Consider the following 22,858-nt stretch of genomic DNA (forward strand, 5'->3'; position numbering starts at 1 on the left):
CGCGTATGGTGTTAGTTGGAAACAAGCTGTGATGATAGCTTTTGTCTTAGCGTAGATAAAGTGCACGGTTGGTTCTTTTTTTTTTGCCACAAAGCCTATCACCACAAAACCGAATTGACAATGTGTAAATGTGCAATGTTTGACAATGTGTAAAGCGTTTTCTTTCGTCCCAGTCACCATGTCTTTCTCTAATAAGCAGAGAGTAAAAATATCCTTGCCTTGGGAGCTGCAAATTACAACACGAGGAAGGCCGCAAATATGTACCAGTCATGGAATTATGGCGGTAGACCAAACACGTCGACTATCATCAGAAATGATTAAAACCTGAAACAGACCAGCGGCTTCAAAAAACAGCGGCGTAAGACTCCATCTTTGATTCCTAGCCTACGCAAGGTTGTTCTTGCATTTATGGCCTCAACCCACATGTTAGCGTGTGGGACGTGATCGCCCAGGTACCAATTTCCTAGTCATCAGCTTGGAAGATTCTTAACGATCGCCTTTCACCCGTACGACCCTAATGAGCACCAATGCTCGGAAGATAGGGACCTGTAGAACCGTCTAGATTTCTTGATTTGGGTCCTCACAGAAGCCGATAAGTCACCGGACTTCTTGAGCAGCATCATGTGCACAGATGAAGACAATTTTCACAGAAACGCCCAGGTGAATTTTACATAATGCACACTATCGGAGTGGCTACAATGTACACTGGGTAAAGCACAATCTGCACCAGTACCAGTGGTCGTTCGACGTGGGGTGTACCCGCCGTGGTTGCTCAGTGGCTATGGTGCCGGTCTGCTGAGCACGAGGTCGCGGGATCGAATCCCGGCCACGGCGGCCGGATTTCGATGGGGGCGAAATGCGAAAACACCAGTGTACTTAGATTTAGGGGCACCTTAAAGGACCCCAGGTGGTCCAAATTTCCGGAGTGCCGCACTACGGCGTGCCTCATAATCAGAAAGTGGTTTTGGAACGTGAAACCCCATAATTTAATTTATTTGTTTAATTAATGTGGGGTGCGAATGTACGCCGGTGCTATAATCGGTCCCACCTTCTTCTATCACACACTTAACTGGAGAGCGTTACGTGGACGAAATACTTGAAAAAGTGGTGGATGAGTTGCTTAGCGAATTCGCGCTGTCACGTCTTCCACTTGTGTTGTATCAGCAAGATGAAGCGCCAGCACACAGGAGCAGGCGAACACGAAAGTGGCTGGATGCGACTTTTCATGCGCAATAGGTTGGAAGGCATGGGCCTGTAAATTGGCCGGCTAGGTCGCCTGACCTATCTCCACTCGCTTTCTTTCTTTAGGGTTATATGAAAGATCTTGCTTACATGATCGAGATAGACGTCAAATTAGCTCAAGAGAATGCGATACAGTATTAGCAATAGCGAAGTATACCACTATTACACGAAGGAAGATTACACCACCGAGAGACGCCAGATTATTGGTGATGGGAGAGGACTTATGCTGTGTAATTGGAACTGTCTCCTGCTATGAGGTCTTGCAGATTCTCATATGAGGGTGTCACTGCAGTGAACAAGTTTTCGAGGTCACATGAAGTTTCTTCAAGTGCAAGAAACACACACACACACACAGAGAAAAGACCGGGAATGCAGGAGATTGAAATTCAAGATTATGAGAAAAACGTGAACAAGGTGAATGCAGGAGCCAACGTTTCGACAAGTGGACTTTTCTTCAAGGCGACTTATGCTTTCCTCGCCAAAGTATATATAGGTGGGGTTCTTCTAAAGGGGAGAGGGTGTGAGGCGTGAGGATGCGGAAACGAGGGAAAATGTGTCGGTTAAGGCGCTTGTGCCGTGTCCCCATACTATAAATGTGTCGTCAATGTAACGAAGATAGGTGCGGGGTTTTAAAGGGTAGGATTTCACCAAGTCTGCTTCAAGCTGTCCCATGAAGATGTTCGCATACGTGGGAGCGAATGGCGTACCCATGCTAGTGCCGAAAATTTGCAGGTAGTGTATAGAATCGAATTCGAAATAGTTGAGCGTGAGAACTAACCTAAGGAGCGATAAGTAAACTTCAGGGGCGTGCGCTTGGGATTGATTGCGAGGGATCTAGAAACAGCTTCAATTCCTTCACTCATGGGAATGTTGGTGTAAAGGGCAGAAACATCCAAAGTGACTAGAATAGCGCGGTCGGAAAGGATTTGGTTGGCGTTGATGCCGTCGATAATTCGAAGGAAGTGCAGTGTGTCTTGAACGAAAGATGGGAGGGTGGTGGGTATGTTTGACAGGTGTTGATACAAGAATTTTGATAGTGACTCAGTAGGTGTTTTGTTATTAGACACAATAGGCCGACCTGGGATTTCTGCTGTAAATATTTCTTCGACCGGAACTTTATGTATTTTAGGAAGAAGATAAAAGCGGCCTGCTGTTTTGTTCTTGGGCATCATGAAGCGATATTCAGATTGCGTGATTAGTTCCCTGGACAGGAGCCCCGCTATTGTGCTTATCACAATATTGCTGTAATCTGAAGTTGGGTTAGAGTCGAGTTTTCTGTAATGGGTGTGGTTGCTCAGTTGTTTAGAGGCCGCATTCTTGTACTTTTCTATAGGCCAGATTTCGATACTGCCGCCTTTGTCTGCTGGTTTTATTACAATATCATTCCTTTTCGCAAGGTCTTTAAGGATTTGGTGTTGAGCGGGGGTCAAATTTTTGCGTTTCCGGTAATGCCGCGTAGACTCTAGAATTTCTTTTGATATCAGTTTTATGTATAAATCGAGGTCTGGGCACTGTTCGGTTTCCGGTGTCGACGTGCTAGGTGGTCTAAGAGAGTCTCTATCTTCTTTTCCTACATCTGGTCTGCCGAAAAAGAACTCCTTGATGCGCATGCGTCGTGAAAACTCTGTTATATCTTTGTGGAGTTCGTATTCGTTTACTGCGTTTACTTATGCTAACTGATCAACTCCACAGCATGAAGTTAACTGAACCGGAAAGAAGAGAACTTAAACAATTCGTACAAACTAAGGAGGAAAATTTACTAGATAAATACCAGCGCAAAGATATTAGAGCTGCAGAAACTAATGTAACCCCTGCAGCACGTAGCTCCACTGACAGTCCTACAGGCGAGCATCCAGAACACTGCAGCAATGTAGTAGACATATCCCAGAGTCTAAGCCCCGAAGAAGTTGATCTCCTGAAACGTGGTCTAACGTTTTGTCCGATGAACAACGCAGTAAACGAATACGAATTCCACAAAGATATAACAGAGTCTTCACGACGCATGCGCATCAAGAAGTTCTTTTTCGGTAGACCAGATGTAGGAAAAGAAGATAGAGACTCTCTTAGACCACAATAGCAAGTGGACACCGGAAACCGAACAGTGCCCAGACCTCGATTTATACATAAAACTGATATCAAAAGAAATTCTAGAGTCAACGCGGCATTGCCGGAAACGCAAAAATTTGACCCCCGCTCAACACCAAATCCTTAAAGACCTTGCGAAAAGGAATGATATTGTAATAAAACCAGCAGACAAAGGCGGCAGTATCGAAATCTGGCCTATAGAAAAGTACAAGAATGCGGCCTCTAAACAACTGAGCAACCACACCCATTACAGAAAACTCGACTCTAACCCAACTTCAGATTACAGCAATATTGTGATAAGCACAATAGCGGAGCTCCTGTCCAGGGAACTAATTACGCAATCTGAATATCGCTTCATGATGCCCAAGAACAAAACAGCAGGCCGCTTTTATCTTCTTCCTAAAATACATAATGTTCCGGTCGAAGAAATATTTGCAGCAGAAATGCCAGGTCGGCCTATTGTGTCTAATAAAAACACACCTACTGAGTCACTATCAAAATTCTTAAATCACCACCTGTCAAACTTACCCACCACCCTCCCATCTTTCGTTCAAGACACGCCACACTTCCTTTGAATTATCGACGGCTTCAACGCCAACCAAATCCTTTCCGACCGCACTATCCTAGTCACTTTGGATATTTCTGTCTTTTACACCAACATTTCCATGAGTGAAGGAATTGAAGCCGTTTCTAGATCCCTCGCAATCAATCCCCTAGCGCACGCTCCTGAAGTTTACTTATCGCTCCTTAGGTTAGTTCTCACGCTCAACTATTTCGAATTCGATTCTATACACTACCTGCAAATTTTCGGCACCAGCATGGGTACGCCATTCGCTCCCACGTATGCGAACATCTTCATGGGACAGCTTGAAGCAGACCTGCTGAAATCCTACCCTTTAAAACCCCACACCTATCTTCGTTACATTGACGACATATTTATAATATGGGAACACGGCACAAGCGCCTTAACCGACTTAATTAGCCATTTCAATCGCTTTCACCCGAGTATTAAATTTACTGCTCACCACTTTCCTAGTCAGATCAACTTCCTGGACACGACGGTCTACATATAAAACGGAAAACTGAGAACGACACTTTACCGGAAGCCTACAGATAGCCAGCAATATTTAGACTACAACAGTCATCACCCGCAACATTGCAAGCACGGTATTTTTTGTCGGACAAGCGAAACGTATAATAAGAATCTGCAGCGAAGACCACGATTATATCCACCATCTAAACGACCTTAAACCAAGGCCAGCAGAAAGGAACTATCCCCAAGCTGCTCTCGATAGAACTTATGATGCCGCGTCAAGATGGGAGAGCCAGACGGAATTGGCGAAGAGACAGCCCACATTAGAATCTGACAGACCGCCGGCCTTTATAACAAAATATTCTAATGCAATCCAAAACATAAACAACATCCTAAGAAAATACCACCCAATATTATCAAGCAGCGAGCGTCTGCGAAAAGTGTTCCCGGATGTACCCAGGGTTACCTATCGCCCAAACAAGAACATTACACACATGTTAATGCACGCAAAAGTCAGCCAACAGCATTCCCCCGTAATAAAAGCATCTTGTCGCCCTTGGGTGCAAAACCTGCAGGCACCTTCAAAGTGACATTAAAATTAAAAGCACCGCAAATAGTTATACACATGAAGTCAAATCTAGCTTCACTTGTACAAGTTCGGATGTGATTTATATGCTTGAATGTTCCTTTTGTAAGAAACAATATATCGGTGAAACTGGACAATCAATGAACGTCAGATTAAACGCACATCGCGCGGACACAGCTAAAAAGCTTCCCAAAGCCGTCGCCGAGCATTTCAACCAACCAGGTCATAACTTTGATGAACTGACACTCTACATCTACAGAGAAAATACAGAGAATCATACCTTATCCATAAGTTCAAGACATTGCAACCAATAGGCATAAACGTTTCAAAGGGAGCTTTATAATCTATTCGCTATGCTAAACGTCAAGCTATAGGCAACAACACTTAGTTTGATTTTGCGGCGTAGCCTCCCCCCTTTTTTTGTCTTTCCTTTGTTTTTGTTTTTGTTTCGTCAGCCGGCGTGTCAGACGCCCTTCACACGCCGGCTAACGCGCGTTCGTTGACAGACCGGGGTGGGGGAGTGGTGCCCTGGCTTTGAGCGTGTACACAGCGTTCCTTTACTCTAAATTCGACACGCTAACACATATTCCCTCGTTTCCGCATCCTCCCGCCTCACACCCTCTCCCCTTTAGAAGAACCCCACCTATATATACTGTGGCGAGGACAGCGTACATCGCCTTAAAGAAGACAAGTGCACTTGCCAAACGTTGGCTCCTGCATTCACCTTGTTCACGTTTTGCACACGCACACGCACACGCACACGCACGCACGCACGCACGCACGCACACACACACACACACACACACGCACGCACGCACGCACGCACACGCACACACACACACACACGCACACACACGCACGCACGCACGCACGCACGCACACACACACACACACACACACACACATAATATATATATTGTAACCAACAGTTACAAGAGCCGTTTCTACGAAAACTGATTTATGCTGGGCGAACCTGTGGCCGTCAACAAAAACCTGCCAATCGTTCCGATTCTCGCGCACGAGCCGCCGGCCTGTCAGCGCCGGCCGAGCGTTGTTTTGCGTTGCTCTGCTTGACGCGCGCGGTGTGGCGGCTACGCAGTTGGGCTTTGTCGGTCGTCTCTTTCTTTTCGCAATGCTGGCGGCATTAGGCCCCTCCGAAGAAGCATTGTCCCGATGCGTAGGAAAGGCCTAGAGAGGCCAACTGCTTTAGAAGGACAGTGGTCAGAGGATGGCCGGTGCTAGGCTTGATCGTATGTGCAACTTCTGTTAATCAATGCCTTTCATAGTATGGCTTCATTCGTACTACGTGTACGACCTCTGGGCGAGTCCTGCGTCGTGTGGAGCAGACTTGGCCTTCAGGAGTTACCTCGTAGTTTAAAGGGCTTAACCGGCGAAGTACTTTGTAGGGGCCAAAGTAACGGCGCCGTAACTTCTCCGAAAGACCGGGCGTACGTATAGGCGTCCATATCCACACTTTGTCTCCGGGGTTGTACTGTACCTCTCTTCGCCCTAGGTTGTACCGGTTTGCGTCGACGTATTGCTGTTGTATGATATGGTGCCTTGCCAAATGCCGTGCTTCTTCTGCCCTTTCTATGTACTCGCTAACGTCAGGGTCGTCTTCGGTGCTGTTGTCTACAGGTAACATCGCGTCTAGTCTCGTTGTTGCTGTCCGACCGTAAACAAGTTCAAATGGTGTGAAATGTGTCGTTTCTTGTACTGCAGTATTATACGCAAAGGTAGAATATGGTAGAATATTGTCCCGTGTCCGATGCTCGACGTCCACGTATATTGAGATCATGTCAGCGAGCGTTCTATTGAGCCGTTCAGTCAGGCCGTTTGTTTGTGGATGGTACGCTGTGGTTTTTCTATGAGCAGTATGTGTTAGTTTCATAACAGAGTGCATCAAAGGGGCCACAAAAGCTGTTCATTTGTCTGTTATGAGTACCTTAGGTGCGCCATGTCGTAATACTATGTGTGTGGCAAAAAACTCAGCCACTTCAATGGCGGTTCCTTTTGTAAGAGAAGAGGTCTCAGCATACCGGATCAGATAATCGGTTGCTACCTCAATCCACCGCTTTCCTGAGGTTGAAACAGAAAATGGTCCAAGTAAATCCACTCCTATTTGTTCAGATGGCGCTGTGGGTGGCTGTATCGGTTGCAGAAAACGTGCTGGTTTGAGTGGTGGTTTTTTGCGTCTTTGACAATTTCGGCATGATTTGACATAGTGCTGCACTGAATTCATCAACTTCGGCCAGTAATATTTCTGGCGGATTCTCGCCAGAGTCCTACTAACGCCTAAGTGGCCAGCTGCAGGGTCATCATGGCAAGCTTCTAAGATTTCAGCACGCAGCGATGATGGTACAAGAAGTAGAAACGTCTCACCACTGTGCTCGAAGTTTCGTTTGTAGAGGACGTTGTTCCAGAGGACATACGAACACAATCCGCGAACGAAAACTCGAGGCACTTTCACTTGTCGACCCTCCAGGTACACGATGAGCAGGAGTAATTCCGGATCAGTACGCTGATGATGAGCCATTTCCGTCGTATTCACAGCCCCAAGAAATGGGAAATCATTGCTCGTATTCAGGTGACGTAGCCTCGATTGGTGCGCGTGATGAGCAATCAGCATCATTGTGCTTGATACCGGATTTGTAAACGACCGTGATGTCATACTCCTGTAGACGCAAAGTCCATCTAGCGAGCCTTCCAGATGGGTACTTGAGGTTCGCCAGCCAGCACAATGATTGATGATCGCCGATGGCTCGAAACGGTCTGCCATATAAGTATGGCCAGAACTTACTGATGGCCCATATAACCGCCAGGCATTCCTTTTCTGCAGCTGAGTAATTTGTCTCGGCTTTCGATAAGGTACGGCTTGCGTAAGCAATGACTTTTTCTTCTCCATTCTGCCACTGAATAAGTATGGCACCAAGACGAACGTTACTCGCGTAGGTGTTGATGTCCGTTTCGGCATTTTCATCAAAATGGGCAAGTATAGGAGGACTCTGCAAACGCCGTCGTAGTTCAGAGAAGGCGTGTTCTTGTTCTTTCTCCCACGCAAAAGGGACATCTTCTTTTGTCAGTCGCGTGAGTGGTTCGGCAATTTCAGAAAAATTTTCTACGAAACGCCTGTAGTAGGCACACAGTCCCAGGAAACGTCTAATAGTTTTTTTGTCTCTTGGCTTCGGAAACATTTCTACTGCAGTGGTCTTCTCAGGATCGGGGCGGACGCCTTCAGCACTGACAATGTGTCCGACAAAGCGGAGCTCGCGAAAGCCGAAGTGGCATTTTTCGGGTTTTATGGTTAATCCCGCCGTGCGAATAGCATCCAGAACTGCTCTCAGTCGCTGCACCTGCTGCTCGAATGTAGTGGAGAAGACCACCACATTATCAAGGTAGACGAGGCACGACTGCCATTTCAGTCCGGAGAGAACAGTGTCCATCATCCGTTGGAATGTGGCTGGCGCAGAACACAGACCAAATGGAAGCACCTTAAATTCGTATAAACCATCCGGTGTCACAAATGCCGTTTTTTCGCGATCTCGCTCGTCCACTTCTATCTGCGAGTATCCGCTTTTGACATCCAGAGAAGAGAAGAAGTAAGCATTGCGTAGTTTGTCCCAGGTGTCGTCGATGCGGGGGAGTGGATAAACATCCCGCTTCGTGACGAGGTTGAGTTTCCTGTTAGTCAACAAAAAATCGTAGGGTGTTACCCTTCTTTTTGACTAGGGCTACCGGAGATGCCCACGGACTATTGGATGGCTGTATTACATCGTCCTTGAGCATTTCCTGTACTTGACATCTTATCGCTTCTCTTTCCTTTGGAGCTACTCGGTAAGGGTGTTGGCGAACTGGTCTTGCAGGTTCTTGGACCACAATACGGTGTTTTGCGACGGGAGTACGACGGACTTTCGATGAAGTCGAAAAGATATCTGCAAACTCTGTGACCAAGTTCACAATCTCATCTCTTTGTAGTGATGACAGCTCTCGGTCAATGTCGATAGAGGTAAGGACACTGTCTAAGGTGGCAGAAGCCGGTGATGCTGCATCGAGGGTTGACACATACGAAAATTGTGCATAGTCATGAAGAGACGCTATTGACACGTGTACTTATGTTTATCGGGCGAGCACGTTTCGCCGCTTAACAACTGTAATCGCACAGCGATTATGCCATTAGGCCATGCCATTCGGACTGTGCTCGGCGCCTGCAACGTTTCAACGCTATTGACACGTGTACTTATGTTTATCGGGCGAGCACGTTTCGCCGCTTAACAACTGTAATCGCACAGCGATTATGCCATTAGGCCATGCCATTCGGACTGTGCTCGGCGCCTGCAACGTTTCAATACTTGGCAGGAAAGACGTGGGGGATGTCAGTAGACGCAATGCTTAAACTCTACAGAGCTCCCTTTCTCGGTTTTCTAAGATATAGTCTACCTGTACTGACCAACACCTGCAAGACAAATATTCGTGTTCTGCAGGCAGCACAAGCTCAAGCACTCAGAGTCTGCCTTGGTTTGCCCAGATGCACCTCAACAGAGGCAACTATTGCGATTGCTCGGGACCATCCAATGCGAACTCACATTACGGTGGAAGCCCTGAGAACGCACATCAGACATTTTGCACGTGCCACCTATCACCACCTTGCAGCACTACCTTCGGACAGGCACCAATCATCATTCGCTAAAACTATCATCAAATACAACGACAAACTGCCATCGGGCTTCACCGCTGCATCTAAACCATCGATACCCCCTTGGTGTCTTATCAGCCGTACAGTCCATCTCAGTGTACCAGGAATCGGAAAAAAGTCTGAACTGTCGTCGCCTGTGCTCAAACAACTGTCTCTGCTTCTTCTGCACGAGAGGTACGCGGACAGGGAACACATTTATACCGATGGTTCCACAAACATCCAGTGTTCGTCCGGTGCTGTGGTTGTCCCACCAAAAGCTATTACCATCAGCTTTAGGACTGACCACCCAACAACATCGACATCTGCTGAACTAGCTGCTCTTCGCGCTGCACTTCGTGTCGTCAATCGGGAGCCACCTCGGCAATGGTCAATCTTCAGCGATTCAAAGGCAGCCCTACAATCTGTACTATCAGCTCTGCATCGCGGGCCATTCGAACAGCTCGCATTCGATATTAGATGCCTACTCCATACATCACAGGAGAAAGGACACCATGTGACGTTTCAGTGGCTGCCAAGTCACTGCGGCGTCACTGGAAATGAAGACGCCGATAATGCCGCTCGGGCAGCTCTTGAAGACGCACAAGAAGAGGCCATACCGCTTTCACGATCCGACGCAGCTAGCAGACTTCGAGTGCTTGCACATGAGATCACGCTATCTCTATGGTGCACACCAAACAGCCAGACCACCCAGAGCAACCGTCGATACCACCTGCCCTCTTTGATGCATCTCTATATGCCAACTGGTCTGCGTCGAAGAGAGGCGACTCTGCTTTATCGCTTATGGCTGGGGGTGGATTTCACCAAATCTTACTCCTTCCGCATTGGAATGGCCGACAACGATCTCTGTAATACTAGCAGCCCGGCCGGGAGGGCCCAGTGGGTTCGACCGGAGTAGTAGGCTGGTGATAGACCGTATAGGAGGTGACCCAGCAGAAGTGAAGTTGTGGTGGATCAGGATGCCCGAGGTGGTGGGATAGCCGTTGGGCTATCCGTCTTCGTAGAAATTTCCTATAGTCTCGCTGAGAGCCCCTACGAGTCGAGGTACACGACGACACTTGGGAAGGCTGGTGGCTGATTACGACAGGAGAAGAGGATATCTGCCTGTCGTGAATATGGGAGCCCCAGGTGGTGGAACTCCTGCAGAAGTCTGCCGTGGTGCTGCAGGTGATCAGGGCAGGCCAGCAGGAGGTGCTCCAGAGTCTCTGGTTCACCGCAGGAGGCACAGGCTGGCGAGGTGGATTTGCCAAGGCGGTGCCGGCGGGCTGCCGTCCAGTAGCAGCCAACTCGCAGTCGGAGCAGCAACGAGGCATCCCTTCGTGGGAGGCCGTGCTGTGGAAGAGGCCGTGGAGGCCGGCCCAGAGATACCCGTTTGTCGAGGTGGCAGGCGATGATGTGCCGGCGCGGCCTGTGTCTCGAAAAGTCTTACTCCTTCCGCATTGGAATGGCCGACAACGATCTCTGTAATGCCTGCCTTTGCGAGGAGACGCTGGAACATGTTCTGTGCGACTGTCCTGACTATAACGTTCAGCGACAGTCCCTGGCATCTGTTCTAGCGCGCCTTGACAGTAGACCATTGTCGCTCGACACGATTTTCACATGCCGCCGACAGAAGATATCGCAGGTGAAGGCGACAAAGGGACTACTTCGGTTTTTGAAAGAGACGGGATTGGACAAGCGGCTATGAGAGTGACGTCGCGTACCATGCCAGAATGATGGACTCCAACGGACGATGTGTGTGTGCTGTGATATGTGCTCTCTCTCCCTCTCCCCCTTCCCCATCTTTAATCTCCCCCATCCCTCTCCCATGTGTAGGGTAGCAAACCGGTTAAGCCATACTGGTTAACCTCCCTACCTTTCCCTCTCCACTTTTTCCTTCCTTCCTTCCTTCAGCGCGTCATGGACACGGTGTTAGCCGGACTAAAGTGGCAGACGTGCCTTGTTTACCTGGATGACGTCGTTGTCTTCGCGTGAAATTTCGACGATCACCTTAGGCGGCTTGCGACAGTGTTAGAAGCCATCAAGTCATCAGGGCTCACTCTGAAGCCGAAAAAGTGCCATTTCGCTTACGATGAGCTTTTGTTCCTAGGCCACGTGATCAGCAAATCAGAAGTACGCCCCGACCCACAGAAGACAGCTGCCATCGCAAAGATCCCGCAACCAACCGACAAGAAGGCAGTGCGCAGATTCCTTGGCATGTATGCCTACTATAGGCGCTTTGTCAATCACTTTTCACGCATCGCGGAGCCGCTAACACATCTAACCAAATGTGATGTCGCGTTCAAGTGGGAAACGCCGCAGGCCAAGGCATTTCAAGAACTCAAACGACGCATGCAGTCACCGCCGGTACTTGCACACTTCGACGAGGATGCCGATACCGAAATCCACACTGACGCCAGTAGCCTAGGCCTCGGTGCCGTCCTAGTCCAGAGAAAAGAAGGACTTGAAAGGGTGATATCATAGGCTTGCCGGTCGCTGTCAAAAGCGGAAAGCAACTATTCTACGACTGAAAAGGAATGCCTCGCCATCATTTGGGCTACAGCTAAATTCCGCCCTTACCTCTATGGCAGGCCATTCAAAGTCGTCAGTGACCATCATGCATTGTGTTGGCTAGCTAACTTAAAAGACCCTTCAGGACGGCTGGCGCGGTGGAGCCTCAGACTACAAGAAAATGACGTCACGGTTATATACAAGTCCGGAAGAAAACACTCCGACGCCGACTGCTTATCGCGCGCCCCCATCGATCCCCCGCCGCAAGACGACGAGGACGATGACGTCTTCCTTGGGATAATAAGCGCGGACGACTTCACTAAACAGCTGCGAGCCGACCCTGAGCTAAAAGGCCTCGTCGAGTATTTGGAAGGGAACACCGACGTTGTCCTTAGGGCATTTAAGCGCGCGTTGTTTTTGTTCACGCTACAAAACAACCTGCTCGTGAAGAGGAACTTCTCACCAGTCCGCGCCAGCTATCTTCTTGTTGTACCGTCAGCGCTGCGTCCAGAAATACTGCACGCCCTACACGACGATCCAACCGCTGGGCACCTCGGATTCTCCCGGACGCTGTCGAGAATACAGGAAAGGTATTACTGGCCGCGTCTGACCGCCGACGTCGCCCGTTACGTCAAGACATGCCGAGACTGTCAACGATGCAAGACACCACCGACAAGGCCAGCAGGATTACAACAGCCGATCGAACCTCCTAGCCGACCATTCCAGCAGATTGGGATGGATTTGTTGTGGCCGTTTCCGATATCAACATCCGGGAATAAGTGCATCGTCGTGGCGACGGACTATCTCACCCGTTTTGCTGAAACTAAAGCTCTACCAAAAGGCAGCGCAGCCGAAGTGGCGAAATTTTTCGTGGAGAACATCCTTCTGCGACATGGTGCCCCAGAAGTCCCCATCACCGACAGAGGAACGGCTTTTACAGCAGAGCTCACACAAGCCATTCTGCAGTACAGCCAGACAAGCCACAGAAGGACAACTGCCTACCATCCGCAGACGAATGGTCTCACGGAGTGCCTGAACAAGACCCTCGCCGACATGCTAGCAATATACGTCGACGTCGAACACAAGATGTGGGACGCGGTCCTGCCGTACGTAACCTTTGCGTACAACACGGCGGTGCAAGAAACAACACAGATCACGCCGTTCAAGCTGCTTTACGGCAGGAACCCGACGACGACGCTTGACGCCATGCTGCCGCACGTAACTGACGAAGAGAATGTTGACGTCGCTAGCTATCTCCAGCGCGCCGAAGAAGCCCGACAGCTCGCCCGCCTGCGAATCAAGAGCCAGCAGAGGACCGACAACCGACACTACAACCTCCGACGACGCTTCGTCGAGTACCAACCTGGCGACCGTGTTTGGGTCTGGACCCCGATACGCCGACGAGGACTCAGTAAGAAACTACTCCGACGCTATTTCGGACCCTACAAGGTCATCCGACGTATTGGCGCTCTGGACTATGAGGTCGTGCCAGACGGCATTTCGCATTCACAGAGGCGCCGCGCACGATCTGAAGTGGTCCACGCGGTGCGCCTTAAACCCTTTTACGGACGCTGACGAACTTCGCCATTTTTGTTCTTTTCTTTGCTACGAGTGCTTTTGTTTACTACCTTCGTTTGTTTGCAGCATCGGGTCGATGCTTTTTAAGAGGGGGGTATTGACACGTGTACTTATCTTTATCGGGCGACCACGTTTCGCCGCTTAACAACTGTAAACGCACAGCGAGGGACGCGCCTGCATGTATCCGACGTTTCTGGAAAGTTATCGATGCTTCTACCTGGCTGTCTGTTGTCGCCGAACCTTGTGTTATCTGATTTCATCGCGTAACGCGAATGGTGTAGAACATTGTGGAAGGCACGCGGGTCCGAACGATTAGTCTGGAACATTCGACGACTGCTCTATAAAAGCCGACGCGCTTAACCCGCTGATCAGATTTACGACGATCGCCGACTGTGTTCGCCGCTCTCGTTGTGCTTTAAGTGTAGCCTGTTTTGTGGGCACAGGTTCGCCCAATAAAAGCTAGTTTTTGCCTTTCACAGTATTGCCAAGGTAAATATATCTGGTAGCGAAGCTTCCATAGGAGCCCATACGTTCAAAACATGTCGGTCCATCGCCGGTTCATGGGGATTAGCGCCATCTGTATGTGGTGGGAACACTTCCGGTGGAAGAAAAAATAACGTGACGCCATGTCCGTTAAAAGCAGAAGTGACGTCATTTTGTTTTCGAAGGCGCGAAATTTTTGTTGTTCTTCCTTTGGAGCTATATATTCAAATGCCCCGCCATTCGACTTGATGGGCGTTTCGAGCTTTCAGCGTGGAAAGCGATGCAGGAAAAGGCCAGCCGTACGGTTGTCGAAATCGCATCCCTGCGCAGAACATACTTTCTTTCGAGGCCGACGAAAGCTTTAGGTGTAGAGTGCTGATCCTATTGTCGGATGCCAAGTCCGTCGGCCAGCGCAGTCGCACGAAAACAACTACACAATTATCTGGCGGTCGTAGCTCACTACTTTTGACTGAACAGATTAAGAAGCAATGAAGCTACCCGCGTAACCAAATTCAGACAAACTTCGACAAGCAAGAAAGCACAAATTGTGAGGGGGGCGTGTTTCAACAGGTGATACGAGTGCGCCTTTCTGCCCATTTCAAGACGTGCATTGCACTGCGAGTGATAGTGACGTCAACGCCCCCTGTAGCGATGGGCGCTGAAAAGAAATGCATTTATTAATAATAATAAAATTAAACGTATTTATTTAACTCATCACGAATATATAAAATTGACTAGGAATTTTATTTTTGTTGAATGAATCTAACTGTGTCTCGTTTGAATTAAAAACGCGTTTTTCTTTCCCAATGTTTGTTCCCTCCAAACACAGTCGCGCTTCTATCGCTGCTCCCATAACCCGTCATGCTGATGCCGGTGACAATCTGTACTGAACCGCTTTTCGCCCGAAGCTTCGCGACCTATTTGAATCGACATTGGTATTGCTACTGTGTTCTTTGACGTCACGACCACGTGACACTATGGCTGTTCCCTTCGCCACGTGTTGTGCCTCATTGCCAAAGTTAGTCAAAAGGGCGTCCGCATATCCGTTACGCAGGTGAACTAGGCCTCTTGCCACGCATATTTGCTTTTACAGTAGCAGCCCGATATTTCCGTCTGCAAGTCCCTCATAGTCACGAAATATGTCGCTCCCCACAACGACAGTCATACTGCACCGTGCCGGCACCGTCACGTCTTCATCCACAATACGGAGAGAGGAAATATGTGGCTGTTCTGTATCAGAAATGGTAACAGCATTATCTGTGGAAAACAACACGCGTGATTCTTGCAAGTCGATAATTGCGCCATTCGTTCGCAAAAAATCCATGCCCGATATCAGATCACGGGAACACTCAGGGAGAACAATAAAGCTGCTGACGTATGTAAAGCCTCTAATTCCGATTCTTGCTGTGCACATTCCTACGGGGTCGACTAAGTGTCCCCCCGCTGCACGTATTGGAGATCCGGTCCAATGGGTCAATACCTTTTTCAATTTTCTAGCGAGTACACTGCTAATAACTGAATAGTTCGCACCAGTGTCTATCAACGCAGTCACTTCGAAGTCGTCGATGATGACGCGCAACTCGGAAGTAACGGTGTCATCACTGCACTTGTCCGTCGTTTCGTCACTGCCGTCGTCTTGTCGGATTGGCGTCGGAGGGCCATCGGTGTTCCGGGCGTCAGCGGCCTTGCCTCCACAGGTCGCTGGCTCTAGTTTTCCCGTCGCCGACTTTGGAAGCGACGCCGCGGGGAAATGGAAGCGGGACGTGGGCTGGGCGACCTATAACGCATAGGCGCTGCTGATCGACGTTCATGTTGCTGGGGGTTCCGAACAGTTTGGCGCGTAGATAAAAATGCCTCAATCTCATAAGGGCGCTCACCGTTTCGAGGGCAAGGCGCATTCACAGAGAAGCCACGCAGTCCTACTCGGCGATACTGGCATTCCCGGTATAGGTGACCAGCCTCTCCACAGTGGTAGCAGAGGGGACGCCGGTCTCCAGTGCGCCATACGTCGCTTTTACGTGGGCTTCCTTCTCGCATGGGCTGCACATTGCGAGAAAGTACCTGGGGTATTGTGGCCGTTCGTCCAAAGTCGGTGCGTCCTAGGTCCTGACGTTAAGCTTGGGCCTACGATATCCGCGACTGACGCTCTGGCTGTGCGTGGGGCCGTACCTGTGGCTCTGGCTCACAAATTATTTGCCGGACTTCTTCGCGTATGACATCAGCAAGTGGCGACACCGTAGGAGGGCTTTGGGCCAGCTGCAGTTTCTGCAGCTCTTCCCTTACGACGGACCTCACCATTTCGCGTAGGATGTCCATGTTGTTGGGGAGGGCTCCTGACCCAACGTCAAATGATGCGACGCATACATCTCTGTTGTACTGCCGTGCACGCTGCTGCAGCGTCTTCTCCATCGTCGTCGCCACTGATCAAAATTCGGCTACAGAGCGAGGCGGATGGCGAACCAGGCCGGCAAAGGGTTCCTGTTTCACACATGCTGGTCGCCCCCCCCCCCCTCCGGCGTTAAATGAAAGCTTTCCGCCTATGCTACAGTCTATGGGAAAGCTACCTTATACAGAAATCAAGAATGAGTCAGCAAGCTCTCAACAACATTGCGGACTTTTTTACCTTGTTTGGCATCCAGCTTTTTCATAAGTCAGTTTACATCTAGATCCAAATTAAGGCCAGAATGAAAAACTACACCATATTGCACGTTTGCCTTCACATAGCCGGACAAATATACCCACAAGTCAACATCTCCAAATCCTCAGCAAGTGTAAGACCAAGACTGTAGAGCCAGCACGTGGGTGAAACAATTATGCCACTCCTGGACACAAATTGTACATCTGGTGAAAATAATAATGTCGAAATCATGGGGAGTGGATGAGCGGATATCATGGAAAATTGCAGATGCGTTGCTTGTGTCCAAAGTGTTCAAGGTATGAATTACAAGCAACGCACAAAAAAGACAACTCATCGAAGACAGGCAAGCGAGTACCGACAGGTCATTTCAACTTTACCATGCTTCCAGACTTCTACGAGAAAAAGCAAACGAACAAGCACCTAGCCTGAGTAGAAGCGCAGCCCACGGCACAAATTCTTTGCTTCAAGATCTCGGAACCTGGTCGCAAGATACCATGCCAGCTAGCATACGAGCTGCAAAGTCAACTGCCCCTCCTTTGAAAAACACAACCTCAGGAGCACCGAAAATCAAAACACGATGGCGCAATCACGAGTAATATTCACACACCATTTCTCCTGAAGCTGAAGCTTAGCACGGGTAGCGCAAGCATCTCATTGCGCTGACACGACCACTTCGCTGCAGCCGACTTCCGAATGCTGCATATGCTGTGAGGGTCACCCTCATGCTTTAAGGCCATATGTGCCTCGCGTTGATGCCTTCAAATTTTCCTTTCTTGTGAAAACTGTAGTCGTCTACAGCCTTGACGCAGATGTATTTATTGAAACGCACACAACTGAATCATTTGAGCGTAAACTGTCATTATGTGTTTGCTGAATGCATTGTTTGTTTATTGCGGAACTGGCGTTACGTGTTTGTTGAAAATCCTTTTTCCCCCATCCCTGTAACAGCCCGCAAGAGCTAACAGTGTCGGAAATAAATGAATATGGGCTTGTTGATAGGTCATATTGCAATTAGTCGCAGTGCAGGCAGGACGACACGGACATGTATCCATGGGACAACACACTGCGCTTAACCATCACCGGCGAACAACGGTTTGCGCACGCCATGCCTCTTCGCACTGAACTACAGGAACCGCAGTCGCACACTCCAAAGCAAATTTAATCTTTAAGAGGCTTTTAAATTACAAGAGGCACATATTATTTGCTCCTCTTAAAGACAGGTCAACAATATTATAATGTACATGTTTTTCGTTACATTAAAAGAATTATGCGGCGGGTGTCGCAGAACTTGGCAGCAAGCAACCCGGGGCGTCGCATTGTTTAATCACAATAATGCGAAACGGGCCCTCCTAAAATCGCATTGCGACGCGTGCGACTGAACCGACTTTTGTCGTCCCGGTCGCAGCGTGTGAAACCGTCTTGACACATTTACTTCACTTTAGCATACTTTAGTTCACTTGAACGCTACAGTCAGTTTTTCCCAGCCAGCCCAAGTTATTCCCGACTAACCTTCCCACTTGTACTTTCTTTTTTTAACGCGATAGCGTTAAGGAGCTCGTGTCGCAGAAAAGCCGGTGTCGTCGGCGTCGGTGTCGGCGTCGGCCGTGAGCGATAAATCCCAGCAGGCACTTCATGAATAAAAAACAACTTGCAAGATGGGCTGGGTGGGAATCGAACCCGGGTCTTCGGAGTGTGAGACGGAGGCGCTACCACTGAGCCACGAGCTCGATGCTTCAAAGCGCTACAAAAGCGCCTCTAATGAACGCGGTGTTGCCTTAGAAACGAGCTGTTTCAGGCGTGCGTCGCTTGCACAGGCGCACATTTCGTTGCCGCGCCGAACGCTGCGTTGCTCGACGCTCACCGCGTCCGATGCGGGGCGCGTAGTCACTGCGCAGTAGCCCATTGTTTTACACCACTTGGCGGGTCGACGGGAACGCTGTCGCGTTCCACTCTTGAAGGCGAAGCTTAAGCGTCCTCCAATTTTTTTTTCTTTTTGAACTGGCATCAAAAAACGGTGTATCAGAAATCCACACACTGAATTCTAGCTTGCTTCGGAAAGAGTATTGGACAAGTTCAGAGAAAATGTGTAACTCTCCCTGTTACAACTTGGCGCCCAGTCCTACTGTGCCTACGGTAATGTTCGTATATCAAGTTTTAGATTAGGCTTAAGAATAGCGCTAGCAAGTCGTGCTCAAAAATGACGGGATAGGCATTAACTTCCTAATTAGTTTATTTCAGAAAACCTACATAGTAGTAAAATTAGCTGACGATATGAAAGCTGAACAATGTGAGCCAACTGAGCTGAACAGTTTGAACGATATGAACAGAACAACGACAAGAAAACCACTGCTTGTACGGTTGTTGTTGTGTGCGCGCCCATGCATGAACCCGCGCATTCCTTCATTGTAAACTTCCTGAAATACATTCCGCTGGAAGTTAGCGCCTGCCCTTTCTCGCCCATGTCTTTCTTGCGCTATTGCACTATTCTTGAGCTTAAATCTTGAGCAGCTAGCCAAGCTGCTCTGTATTAGTTATTTTTGTGTATCAGCATCTGAGACGTTTTTGTTTGGATTTTCTCTTGCAGAACTGGTGTGGCCGTTGGGTGCCCTCACTGATGGTAAGCCAATTAAACTTTCTAAGCTTGTGCCATTAAGTGCGGTGACAGTTGACAGCATCCTGCAAATGTCGCGCACAACCTCGTTTTTTCAGTGTTGTTGGCACTGGCCTTCGTAATGGCGACAGCCAGTGACTGCGCTGAGCTTCGCTCAACGTCGGGAAGCGGTGTCATGACATCTGCTGCTGCTCATTCCAAGTAACCGTTCGTCAGGTCTCCCTGTGTTTAAACGCAGACGTGGCCGCGAACTTGAGCGCTGGTGAGCTGAAACATAGCAGGACTCCTTTGGCTATCGGTAGCTCAACTGCCAGAACCTGGACGAGCCAGCTCGTGACAGGATTTCACAGTCTCTCCGAATCCGCGTCTGGAAACAAGTTCACCTAATTGCACTCCTGATGGAAGCTACTCCCCGTAAACGTTTGTCGTCGACAGCGCATTTGAGAGCACCTTATTTTCAAAACATCACGCCGGTCTGACGCGTTGTGGAAGTTCGTTTAAGCGAAGCTGTCGTCACGACGAATCTGCGGCGAGGGACGTGCAGCGTAGTTCGGCCACCACTGTGCGCAGTGTCCCCGCTTTTAGTGAGCGCCGAATGAAACATACGGCGACACGCGCATCGGCAGGAAAGTTCCGAGCGCCCGTTGTCAGAAGCAAACGATTAACACCGAAGGCTGCACATGTCCCTTTCTCGTGACGGGAAAGTGAACAGGTAAACGCCATGTTCAGTCTCTTACATTAATATGTTTTACGTGCCAAAACCACGATCTGTTTATGAGGCACGCCGTAGTGGGGGACTCCAGAATAATTTGAACCACCTGGGTAAGGCACCAAGAGCTCCTTACATGCAGTTATTAATAATGATATAGCAGCAGGAATCATGCCGTGCAGTCCCATGGCGAGAGCCAATATGTGAAGCTCAAAAAGCGATACGCAAATTGCTGCAGTTCCAGAAGTCTGCAAAGCTCGGTGTGTGCACCTCTCCTCTGGACGAAGCGGCACCTTCGCTCTGCTTCCTTTTCGTCCTCGTTTCAGCCTCGTGTGTACCTGCATCAGCGAGAGTGGGACCAGTGGCCTGGATAATTACGCCCGCGCAGCAGCGAATGACTCTCTCCCTCCTTTCAAGGGTGCCTTCAAGCGTCTCGGTGCACGTCAACATCGGCGGCTGCAGGGCGCAGATTTCACATCTTTCATCTGGCGCGTTTCTCTAGTCCTTGGGAAGGTGACGAGTAGATTGCATCCCGATAAATGAATTATCGTTACTCGAGCAAGCTTCTGTGAGCTATTCTGGGTTCTTGCGACGCATTAAAAGCGAACAATGCTCGCTGCGACCCGACGTGGCCAGCTGCAGCAATTTAACAAATCAAGTGGACACGACGAGCGCATGAGCGAGTGACGCTTACTTAAGGCGAAGTCGTCTTGGCGGGCACTGTAAAACAGCAAGAAACGTTTGTCAGCAGCAAGTTTTCCACCGAAACGCTGCAGCGGAGGCATAACGTGAACTTGTGCCCGCGCTGTTCGCTCGGCGCCCTGTCTTCTCGACTGGTGTCATTATCCGCACAAGAAGCTTAGGGAATCAGCTTTAATCAAGACAAATGGCCATCTCGTTCGCGAAACGATGGAGGTGTTTCTTTGTTGTTTTTTCCTGACATTTGTTACTCTTTAAGCTGGAAGTTATGTAGCGAGGAGCGAGTCTGTGAATGTTTGCTTTTGATCAAGTCATTCACAGGAGATGTTTAGCTGTCGGGAAAAAAATTTTTGGTAGACTAGAAGGGGCCTTAATATAGTTCCTCGGAAACGCTCGAAACGCAAGGCCTAGGGGCTACTGAGTTTTGTTCCTCACAAGATAGCGTACTTAGTGTGCAAAAGGGTCTACTGAGTGGATTGGCTCGCTGGCACGGGGAGCTGCTATATCAAGTTCACTGAGAGGCGATTGGAAGATTGGTGGTAGTAAAGAAACGACGAACAACGGAGGCGCACAAAAGCAAAGTTCACAATAGGGGTTCCAAAACTTTGAATATGGGAATTATTCACGTTTTCTTTTCTTTTCTTCTTTTTCAACATAGGTAGGACATTAGGCGATAAAATAACAAATAGCTTGGTGGCGCAACCCACCGCCGCGTTCCAAAGGGGACGCTCATAACATTCATCCATCCATCCACCCATCCATCCATGCATCCGACCGTCCATCCGTCCGTCCGTCCGACCGTCCGTGCGTCCATTCATCCATATATACAGTGCTCTCTAAGTGATGGTGCCAGCAATCGTTCATCCTGAGCACCTCAATTTGAGTACGACTTAAGGTATGCGTCGCCACTTTAGAGGTGAACAAGTCAAGCCGAATAGGCCTCCGGAAAAAGCCGTGCTGAAAACCGGCTTCCGTCCACCTCGTTACCGCGGGCGCAGTCTGACCGAAAACCAAACTCTTTCAATGTTCAGAGACAACTGAAACAGTCTCTGCGGTGGCAGCGTTTCACTGGGCCCTGAATTCGGTGAGCCTCTCCTGCACGATGTTCGTCCACAGTTTCTAGAAGCGTTCGCCTGGTGTGCGTGAGAAAGCACCGAGGTGCCACGAAGAGCGAGCGTCCGCGCGCTGCCTGAGGACGTCGAGCGGCTCGTGTGCATGATAGCGTAGTCATGTCACCTTTGTTTCCACCTTCCTTGTCGAGATGTTATCGATCGTCATTCTCTGCTGGAACCCACCTGCACGAGTTTGTGATTAGGCCGGTGCGTCTGCATTGAGCTGCCGTCAGAGGCGGCCGCCGAACGCCGACAGCAATCAATGTCTGTCTGATTTCTGCAAAATTTACAGGGAAGCACGTCTGTGCATTACGGAGTACTGTCATTTTCATCTTGGCTGTGTTTGGAGCGAGCGAAAAAATGTATGCAAATGACCTGGGGATTCTCCGAAACCAGACGGCAGCTCGACGCAGCACGTAATCGGAATGCGTCGCCACCCGTATCGGCATGCCACCCTCGCATAGCGTTTTGTTATTGTTTTTTTTTCTTGAATGAAGGGGAGCGGTTAACATTTCCTTTGACCTTGGGCACATTTACGCGGTGTGCTGTAGACTTGTATAGATGTCATATGGCTTGAAAACATAGCGTGTACTTGCATCGGTATACGGTAGTTTGATGAGTCTTTAGTGCGAAGGGCTGCAAGAAACCGGAGTCACGTTTTGAATGTTATGTAAAGCGAAATCTGGGGCGTGCCAAAATTTGGCTTCAAACAGAATCGTCGCGAATCCATGCTTACGAAAACAACATTACACCAGAAACTCCTGTATATGGCGCCTAATTTTGCCCTATGTTCCGGCGGATAAATTGCTGTGTGAGACAAGGATAAGTGTTGTAGCAAGTATCTGATTGATCGTTCGTCACTGCGTCCTTCTCGTGTACGAAGTGATTTCCGGCACAGACCC

The 22,858-nt window shown here is 49.2% G+C and overlaps 1 protein-coding gene across 5 annotated transcripts in view; it reads left to right on the top strand.

Moving 5' to 3' along the window:
* LOC135903397 (RNA-binding protein Musashi homolog Rbp6-like) overlaps positions 1-22,858 on the top strand; it is a 1,054,134-nt gene that overhangs the window by 865,039 nt on the left and 166,237 nt on the right. For all 5 annotated transcript variants that reach the window (XM_070534623.1, XM_065433710.1, XM_070534624.1 and 2 more), the window contains one exon: positions 19,410-19,442. In XM_070534623.1, coding sequence (XP_070390724.1) covers positions 19,410-19,442 — 33 coding nt within the window. The remainder of the gene's footprint in view (positions 1-19,409; positions 19,443-22,858) is intronic.

This window comes from Dermacentor albipictus, chromosome 2 (assembly GCF_038994185.2).
Source record: "Dermacentor albipictus isolate Rhodes 1998 colony chromosome 2, USDA_Dalb.pri_finalv2, whole genome shotgun sequence".
NCBI lineage: Eukaryota > Metazoa > Arthropoda > Arachnida > Ixodida > Ixodidae > Dermacentor > Dermacentor albipictus.